This window comes from Oryzias melastigma, linkage group LG4 (assembly GCF_002922805.2).
Source record: "Oryzias melastigma strain HK-1 linkage group LG4, ASM292280v2, whole genome shotgun sequence".
In the NCBI taxonomy this organism is placed as follows: Eukaryota; Metazoa; Chordata; class Actinopteri; order Beloniformes; family Adrianichthyidae; genus Oryzias; species Oryzias melastigma.
Genome location: NC_050515.1, coordinates 5,491,215 through 5,501,613, shown reverse-complemented (window position 1 = coordinate 5,501,613; position 10,399 = coordinate 5,491,215). Strand labels below are relative to the sequence as shown.

General features: G+C 36.8%; 1 protein-coding gene across 3 annotated transcripts in view; it reads left to right on the top strand.

Annotated features, from left to right (window-relative positions):
- Window positions 1-10,399, top strand: part of spata6 (spermatogenesis associated 6) — a 22,424-nt gene continuing 12,025 nt past the window's right edge. For 2 of the 3 annotated variants that reach the window (XM_024278816.2, XM_024278815.2), the window contains exons 1-6: window positions 1-210; window positions 2,088-2,225; window positions 2,449-2,497; window positions 2,623-2,664; window positions 2,758-2,876; window positions 5,465-5,581. In XM_024278816.2, coding sequence (XP_024134584.1) covers window positions 133-210; window positions 2,088-2,225; window positions 2,449-2,497; window positions 2,623-2,664; window positions 2,758-2,876; window positions 5,465-5,581 — 543 coding nt within the window. In that variant the 5' untranslated portion in view covers window positions 1-132. The remainder of the gene's footprint in view (window positions 211-2,087; window positions 2,226-2,448; window positions 2,498-2,622; window positions 2,665-2,757; window positions 2,877-5,464; window positions 5,582-10,399) is intronic. The other variant, XM_024278813.2, reaches the window with a different exon arrangement.

The window sequence follows — 10,399 nt, the reverse complement described above, 5'->3', positions numbered from 1 at the left end:
CCCGTCCAGAGGAAATGCGCTTGCGCAGAAATCAACAGGGACCTGACTGGTGATTTTGAGTCACGTGACAGGATATCGCTTGACCGCTGCCTGCATTGCAGCTATGACAACAAAGTTTGAAAATCGAGTTTAATGGAAATGAAAAGGATTTCTGCGTCTAAAAAGCCCACAAAGTCTCTTAAATGTACCGTCTACGCAAACATCCGGTCTGTAAGTACATCTTTTATGTTGTTTCGGCTAAAAATTCCGACCAGAATTGACAATTTTGTCAAGCTAGTTTTCAAATGTTTGTTCTGTTTCTTCTTTTCATTCTTGTGTTAACTGCTTTCATCTTTCACCACAACCACTGTTTTCTTCCTACCGTTGACCGTACTAGTAAAGAGTTAGTTAAAAAAAAACCTAAATACTAGTTTACCTAAAATCAAAAGTTATGTTTTTTCTAACTAAAGCAATGAAACAGTACTAAAATCAGTTTTTATGTTTTTTTTCTTTGCAGAACTCTATTCTGTTAAATATTAAAAATAGATTTAGCTTAACAATTGCAAAAACGAAATTTTTGATTGATTTTAGTGCCAAATTATTAACACAAAAGCCTATTTCCCTTTCATTTCACTTTAAATGAGAATGTTGCATTTGTGTTGATGTAAAAATGCACATTTAGTCTTTATTTTTCCTTATATTTGTATTATTTACATATTTTTCCTCAGTTATCGAGATGATTTTCCTCTTTTCCACATAAGACATTATTCAAACCATGTTCATTAAATAAAAACTCTATCTTTATTCATGTGAAGGTCTCTTTAATTTTGTTAAAATATTTGTAATGCTTTAATTGTTTAAATTTTTTAGTCTTTCCATGGCTTCCTTTAGGGGGCGCCACAGCAAATCATCTTCCTCTCTTCTGCATCCTCCTCCCTCACACCATCCACCCTCATTCCTCCTCTACATCCTCCTCCTTGGTCTTCCTCTTCATCATTTTACCAACATCATCACTATCCCTCCTCAAATCATCTCCATCTGCTTCCTTGCTTTTATCTCCAGAACATCTGCCATGATCTGTTCCTCTGATGGTTTCTCTGTCTGCAATGTTTCCCCCACCTGTTCCACTCAGCATTAAAGGGTTGGATTTGGGGGGTTAAACCACCAAATGGTTCCTGAGTGCGGCTGTGTCTGCAACTCACCACTCCCCCAGAGAGTCATGTAGGACTTCCACGATTAGTCGACTAATCGACTATTAAAATTGTTGACAGCTAATATAATAGACGATTAGTCGTTACTTTATATTATATGGAGTCAGAGTGTAGTAAAGTTGAAAGTTATGATGCATTCTGCTAGCTTTGTGGACTATTTTGGCATTTATTAAGGTTTTTTAGGCCATTGTGGAGTTTAGCTAATATATTAGCTGCAGGATAGCTGTTTTGACTAACAAGCTTTTTTCAGTTTTTAGGCAAATTTGACATTTAACTAATATTTTAGCTGACTATCAGCCTCAATTAGCTAAAATAGCCATCAACTTCAGCTTTTTTAGCTATCAATTTCAGCGTTTTTAGCTATCAATTTCAGCTTTTTTAGCTATCAATTTCAGCTTTTTTAGCTATCAGCTTTAGCATTTTTAGCTATCAATTTCAGTTGTTTTAGCCATTAACTTCAGCTTTTTTAGCTATCAGCTTTTGCGTTTTCTGCTATCAACTTCAGTGATTTTAGCTATCAACTTCAGCTTTTTCAGCTATCAACTTCAGCGTTTTCCTTCAGCATGTTTGCAGGTTAAGCTATATATTTAGTTTTTAGATTGTTTAAAGCTAATGATGGTTAAGATGTGTGTTTTTCTTCCTGTTTGCGCATGACCTGATTAGTCGACTAATCGGACAAAATAATCTGTTATTAGTCGGCTATTAAAATAATCGTTTGTGGCAGCACTACTGTCATGTTTACATCATTTACATTTAAACATTAGAGTTAGTTTGCAGCCTAATCTGTGTCTTAAACATCTCATTTGTTGGTTTAATAAAAATGACTTTTTTTATCAGTAAAAAAAAACTTTGAAGAAATGAAAGAGCCGAATACAAGAACCACTTCACTTTTTTCAGGTCACCTGTCCAGGTGTGTTTCTGGAAAAGAGGAGCAGCATCTACCTCACCATGTGCATCATGGGACAGCACAAAACAACGCCATCTTTACCTCCTGTTTTTCCTTTACTCTTCCACCACAAGATGACTTTTGTAAAGGTGAGAATTGTTTTTCTGTGCTCATTTTTTACATTCTCAGTCTGACTGATAGCTGCTAAATTGTAATTGTTTATGTGGTTTCATTTGTATAGAATTTTCTCAGAACCTTTTGAACTTCTAAATCCTCCTCCTCATAAAGGAGCTTTCATGGAGCAGAAGAGCAGAGGTAGACACAGAGCTCACCGTTTGGCGTTAATAAAATGATTGATTCACTTTGTCCTAGACCTTCTGGGGCGTTGTTGACCCTGCTGATGTAGCTGACCTCCTGGAAGGTGAGTGGCCTTTTGGGATTGGCTGCCTCACGTCTTAGTCCTGAATCTTATTCCGTGCGATCTTATTAGCTGAGATATCGACACCTCACTGTTTGTTTGTTTGTTTGTCCTTTCTTCTCTCCAAGCTGACACAACATCTTTTCAGCTGATTCAGTCGGCCGCTCCAGGTATGTTTTCTTCTCGTGATTCCACGTTTGATCTTTAACTGTTTTTGTGTGCAATTGTTTGTTTATTTGTTTATTTATGTGTATTGATTGCAGAGGGGGAGATTCTAGCCTCGATGGAGGAAAGCAGCAGAGATTTCTTGTTTCCCAAGCTGACCTCCACCAGAGAAGGTGCCTGGAGAGAAGTTCTGTTGAAAAGATCCTCCTCGTTTCCTGTGAGCTCCTTTCTGTTTGTTCTAACACGTTAACTGTCCAACCTGACAGCATATATGCTGCTATAATCTGCAGCTTGTTAATTAATTTAGAAAACTTTCCCAGGATTCCTGGATAAATAAAAGTGTCCCTAATTGGTACTTTATTTTTTTCTAGATATTTTATTCATTTAAAATTTTTCCACAAAATGTGTAATCTCTTTTTTAAATTAGTTTGTATTGCAATAAAAAAAAAATCTGCATTTTAATTGAAAAAGTTTTTAATAAAAAAATAGAAAACCTCGTGTAAAAACGATATAAATTAGGATCTAATGATAAATTTAAGGAAAAAAAATGTAATGAGGGCAAAAATCCAGCAGGAACTTGAACAGAACATTCAATCTACTCCCTCCTTTTTCCATCTTTAAAGTATTTTCCTAACAACCTTAAATGGATTCATTTTTAAGTCTAAAAAACTGACATTTTAGGCACAGAAATATTCCCGAATACATAAATATTGTTGTTGGTTTTGACACCTGAATAAATGTCTTGATGTAATAACTTCTCACCCAGCAAACAAACAAACACAAATCACGATGGTGGTTCATTTAAATGACTTTAAATTGAATTACTGGCATTTTAAGACTAAAAGAAATTTGTTTACTTGGAACATTTATAGGATAAAACATCTAGACCTTTATATTTATATAACCAACAATTATACTTATACATTTAAAGGATTCAGTGTGCTCAGTGTTCCTGGCCTGAATGAGTATTTTAGATATTTTTATCTAAAAAAAGACATAATATTAAGGTATTCTTTTTGAACTAATACAATTTGACCGAGAGAAGCAGTGATTTTTCTTCCTCTCTCTCCTTGACCGCCCATCTCTCAACCTCTCCTGGGCGGAGCTTGGATCATTTAGACAATTTAACTGTTTTTTAAGGCTAATTTTGAGTTTAGCTAATATTTTAGCATTATGCTAGCTGTTTTGTCAAAATTAGGCTTTTTATGTTCTTTAAGTAATTTAAGAGTTTATCTAATATTTTAGCAGTGCGATATTTTTTTTTTGGCATAATTAGAAATTTTTCCAATTTTTTATTTTTATTTTTTCCAAATTTACATGTTTTCTTTATCAGTAATTTAGTGTCTAAAACATGTTTTTGTTTTCTTTCTTCTCTTTTAAGTATTTTAGCATTTTTAGCCCAAAATAAGAAATAAGAAATTGTTCTTAATGTTTTTGCTGGGTGAAAAAAGGTTTCGTTCATTTGGACATTTTACACGTTTTAAGGCTAATTTTTAGTTTAGCTAATATTTTAGCTTTATGCTAGCTGTTTTGTCAAAATTAGAATTTTTATTAAGATGTTTACGTACATTTACAGTTTAGCTAATATTTTAGCTTCATGCTCTGTTTTGGCAAAATTAGACATTTTTCCAGTTGTTTTTTTTTTTGTGGCTAGTTTAAATATTTTTCCTGTTTTTTAGGCTAATTTGGAGTTTAGATAATATTTTATAATTCTGCTAGCTATTTTGTCAAAATTAGAGATTTTCTTTTTTTTGGATAATTTAACATTTAGTTAATATTTTTTGGCACGCTATCCACTCGAGTGTTGTCAGCTGTCAGTACTGGCATCTTCAGCGACCACGTTCTGCATTCACACTATCATCATTGTAGGTAAAGCTATATACAGAATAAACAAAAGTCTGGGTTAAAATGGTTTAACATTTAAAAAGAAAATGAACTAAAATATGTATAATGTAAAGATTGTACATGTATGGTAATAATACTTATTTTTGAGTTTTACATTTTGTTTTTTGTGGGTAGCAGCTGAAACTGATGGTGGCTGGGATGGAGTGCAGTTTTTAAAGAGATTATTCACTTGAGTTTTTAAGCAAATAGCCTTTCTTTTTTTAAGATTAAAATGCTAGTTTGTTTGTTGAGTTGGTTTCTTTTTTAAAGTTTGAAAAACTTTTAAACAACTATGAAAATTGAGCTTTTTGAAAGCAAAATATAAGATTTATTCGGCGATTCTGTCTGAAAACATCAACGTGTTTCTTCACATTTTTAACTACATTTATGATGTCATCTGACAGAAGATTCTCATTAAATCTGCGTTTTGTCTGCAGGAATATAATTTCCCAGAGACGTTTTTTCGCCTTAGGGAAGATGGCCTTTTCTTGTCGCAGCCTTTGATGAAGTGACAGTCCACTTCTTGTGTTTTCCTTCATTTCCCGTCGTATTTTCTGGTCTCTTTCTGCCCCACCTCCCTCTGCTTTCATTCCCGCGTCTCTTCTCGGCTTCAGGTTTCTCCTCCGAGGCTCCAACTGGCATATTTAAATGCCTTTAAGCACCGCTCCCTTCACAGATGCTTTTATGTGTTTGTTTTTTGAGGCCCGCATAGCAATTTCACATGTCTCCCTCTCTCCAAATGCCACATTATTTAAACATCACTGGAGCTTTTCTTTTTCCCACAATTTGTTTTTCTCCACTCGGGCAAATTGAAGATTTGTGGCTGAAAATTGGCGTTCCACGCGGCGCTTTTATCTGTGCTTTTGTCTTCATCTCCCTGTTAAAGGTGCTGTGTTTGCTCTATTGTCCCCGTCCCTCTAGGGAATCTCCCCCAGAGTGGAGTTTACCACAACATCAATCATAGAGGAGAGTGATGGAGCGGATGAGCACGCCACCGAGCGCGCCGCCGAGCACGCCGCCGAGTGCGCCGCCTCACCTGTAAGTCAGTCCATGTGGATCTTTATATTCCTCTTATTTTGGTGTGAAATTAATTGATCTTCATGGTTATACAACCACGACTGACGCTCTGAGAACTGGGCTTTAATAACTGGTATCGCTCGCCATCACATTTCCACTATACATAATACTTCCTGTTGTTGCCATGACGACTGCATCTATCAGTCTATCCATACTGTTTCAAGGGTATCTGTTGTCTCCTCATGTGGTTAATTATGGAGAAGAGGATGTTGATGGTCAGACTTTTCTACTGTCAGTCAGCTGTGTAATCCGTGTAACTAAGATTACAAGTAATCTCATTACTTTAAAATACAGCTTTTTTTTCTTCTTTGGAGACAATATTTTTGATCAGAACTTTATTTTATTTTATTTTATTTTTTTAAATCCTGCTTCGCATTAATTAAAGGTTGCACGGTGGTATAGCGGTTAGCACTCTCGTTCATGGTTTGAATCCTTGCTGGGACCTTTACTGTGGAGTTGTCTTCAGTCCAAAAACATCCTTCATAGGTTGACCCTAAATTGACCCCAGGTGTTTCTACAACACATTGGCGACCTGTCCAGGGTGTACCCACCTTTACCTGTCCGGACAGGCTCCATGAAATCTGAAAATGGATACAAAAAAAGTTCTTTATAATACTTTCTTGAGTAATGATGGAGGATGGTATAAATTGTAATATTTAAAAATCGACTTTTTTGGTCATTTTAGCATCTTGTTGTATCATTTTTCTCATGAAGGACATGTATAAAGAAAATTAAGACTATTTTCTTTTAGCTCCAATATTGCTCCCCATTTTTGTTACACAGACAATATTATGTCAATTTTATATTTTGTGAGGGGTTGTAAACTAGCAGAAAAGAGTGTAAGCAAGGAGATAATGGGAAATGAGTGCAGGCTTACTCCGCGCCCTTGGCGCGGAGTAAGCCTGCACTCATTTCCCATTATCTCCTTGTTGAAGGATAAAAACTGTCGGTCAAAAAAAGATTGTATTTGTGTTGTAGAATATAAGGTGGGCGGGGCCACAAGCTTCCTTGCTCCGCCCCATTCTGATGCATCCACTTACAGACAAATAGATCCATGAACGAACTCGTCTGAGCTGGAATCTGGAAAGCTCTGATATTACTCGCCATTTTCGTTGCGCCACTAATGTTAGTTTGGGGGTGTGAGGGGCTGTAAGCTAGTGGAAGAGAGAGTAAACAAGGAGATAATGGGAAATAAGTGCAGGCTTACTCCACCCCTACACTACATTGAGTTTAAGTAGCATTTTTGAGTATTTATTTATTCAAATCGTTGTGAATTAGGAGCAGATGAAAAAATTTTTGAAAAATTGTAAGGTAGAATACACGGTGGGCGGGGCCACAAACTCCCTGCTCCGCCTCATTTTGATCCATGAACGTCTTCGTTTTCCTCGTCTGAGCTGGAATCTGGAAAGCTCTGATATTACTCGCCATTTTCGTTGCACCGCTAATGTTAGTTTGGGGGTGGGAGGGGCTGTAAACAGAGAGCTCTCAGCAACAGGGAGGGTAAGGGGGGCAAACGGGGCCACCCATAACTCCAGAGGTAAATTTCTGATGAACTCCTGGAACTCTAAAGAAACTATTTCCTTTTTCTTTTAATTTTAGTAATTAAAAACCACTGGAAACGCTTTGACAATAGATAAAGAATTTAAAGTCAGGTTTTATTGAGATGTTTCTGCCGGACTCTGAGAGGAAAACATAAATCTTCACGTTTGCTTTGTGAAATAAGGTTAAAGACGAGACAAACGTTCTCATTCCCGTTCCACGCGATCTTTGGAGCCGCGCTGATCCGAACACATCACTGCCGCAGTAACCTGAGCCGTTTGTTTGGACGGGACGTCAGCGGCGGCGCAGCAGATTGTCAGATTGTTATGCATCGGCCCCTCAGAGGGACGTCTGCGTCGGAGCGCCGCTGCGGCTGTCACGCCGTAGGATTTCTCCATTTTCCTCTCTTAGCAGCTCCTTAGCAGATCCATGCCCACCCTGCTGACAAACCACGACGCGTTCTAGCAAATTCAGAGAGACGTTTCCATGAAGCAAGAAATCTTCAGCCTTTTCTTACGTTTTTATTGTTTTAAGAGTCCCAGTTTTCTTTAGATACAATATTTGCACACAGATTTATGAAACTTTCATTTTGATTGAAAGCCAGTTCGCATCATCTGCTCTGAATCAAATTAAAAGTCTCCTGATTTACAAACGTGTGAAGGATTATTATGTACATCATTTCTGCAGTTTATCAAAGTGTAAGTCTTTAACACCAAACACATTTGTAAAACCACAGATAATCCTGTTAGTGGAGCCACAGAGGTGGCGGGAAGAAAAATGTCTCTTCTAGCGACGGGAAACAGAATGAAGTCGGAGCTGGTGGAGGATCGGAGCAGCAGAGTTTACTCGTCTTCATTCCAATTTATCAGATTATTGTCAAATGGCAGCTTTGATGATGATTTATTCATCGTTTAGTTTCTCTTAAGAATAGTTTTAATGTGGCGTGATTTGCCTAATTAGCATTTAGATTATCTGGCTTTTGCAGCCGGCCAGTGGCTCTTTATCATATTAGACTGGAGATGGCCATCAAATGCAATTAACATTTTATCTTAACTTATTTATCCCCGGTTGGCATTACCTGCAGGAAGCTGGATATTGCATGGCAGAATGATGTTAGCGGCCATTACAGTTATTGAAGTCGTTCTGCGGAGGTTCTCGCTGCTGTTTCTCTGGAATCCTTCAACTGGTGGCTTCTGTACAGCAGCAAGTCCCAAACTTGTTCTTGTGAGACCCACATAACTGTTTTCTTCTCTGATGTTGGGCCGGGGTCGGTTGGTAGGCTAACGGAAACATTTTAACAATCACAGGGTGTGTCTAAACGGAAACAGTTATAGTGACGCAATTGACTTTAATTGCTGAAAATGCAAAAGCTATTTGCAAAATATGAAATTTGCTAAAAGACTGAAAATGTAATTAAAGAACTATGAAAGAGTGCTGAAGTTGACCTAGATTTCTAAAAACAAAACAAAAAAAAAGTAGAAAAATGCTTAAAAATCCTCAATCCGTGCCAATTTCGCAAAAATATTCAGTGTGTTGCTTAAATATAAACTAAAATTAGCCCAAAAAACCTTAATAGATGCCAAATTAGCCAAAGCTAGCATGTTTCTTAAATACTAGCTACACTCCAAAAGAGCCTATAAGTCTTATGTAAACCAAATAAGCCGTAAAAGCATGACAACATGCTAGCACGTTGCTGAAATAGAAGCTAAACCCCAAAATAACCCTAAATTCCTTTGTAAACCAAATTAACCCAAAAAGCTAGCATGTTTCTCAAATACTAGCTACACTCCAAAAGAGCCTAAAATTCCTCAGTAAACCTAATCAGTCAAACGTTAGCATACTGCTAAAATACAAGCTAAAACTCAAAATTACCCTAAAAAACCTCAGTAGATGCCAAATTACCCAAATGAGCTAGCATAATGCTAATATAACAGCTCAATACCTTTATTTGTTTACAATAATAGATGAAAACCTAGCCAATGAATAAGTAAAAGGTTTTTATCTTGGTAAAAATACTGAATTTAAGGACTTCCTCATTCATTTTCTATGGGGCATATTTGGCTCAATATTTCAAAAACTATAAATTTTATTAGAACTAAAAGTACAAGCTCGTGCCGCTTTTCTCCTTCAGAATCTCCTGGGATTACGTTGATCGTGTTAACAGTTGAAAAGTTAAAGTAAATCAAAGAACATAAACACTGGAGCTCCGGTGTTAAAGGGTTAAGGACATCGTACGACATCAGTCATACGTCATAAGTTTGTCCAACTTACGTTAGCTTTAGTGCTGCCGCACACAATTATTATAATAGTGGATTCATCACCGATTATTTACTCTGATTAGTCAACAAATCAAGTCATGCGGAAACTGGATGTAAAGCACACATCTGAATAGCTGAAAACGCTGAAGCTGATAGCCAGTTAATTAGCCAAAATAGCTAGCATGTAGCTAAAACATTAGCTAAACACCAAAATAGCCCAAAAATACTTAATAAATGCCAAAATAGTCCAAAAAGCTAGCATGATGTAATTATAATTTTCAACTTTACTACACTCTGACTCCATATAATATAAAGTTACGAGTAATCAGCTATTAAATTAATCGTCGACTATTTCAATAGTCGATTAGTCGTCGACTAGTCGTGGCAGCCGTAGTTAGCTTTACGAATACTTCAGTATACATTTACCACACACCTGACAATAATATGTTCCATTTTCATGACGTCCCAAAGGGCCAGCTCCACTAAAACTAGAGGCTGCTCACATTGTGATGTCACAAAGTTGGGAACAGCCCCTTCCAAGTGGAGTCTTCGCTGCCAGCTCCTCCCCTAGGCTAATCTACGCCCATTTTCTCTGCCGAGATAACGGCGATTGGCAAATAGGGCTGCCACAAACGATTATTTTAATAGTCGACTAATCACCGATTATTTTTTCCGATTAGTCGACTAATCGGGTCATGCACAAAGTGGATGTAAAACACACATCTTAACCATCATTCACTTTAAAATAACTAAAAACTATATATATATTCACACTAGCATCATCATAGATGAAATGTAAGCTGTATTTGATCGCAAAAGATGCTAGTGATGATAGCTGAAGATGCTGATAGCCAACTAAAATATTAGTTTAAAGGCCAAATTAGCCTAATTAACTCCTAGGTTAGCTAAAACAGCTAGCATGCAGCTGAAATATTAGCTAAATTCCAAAACAGCCTAAAAAACTTAAACAAAAAAAGACTAA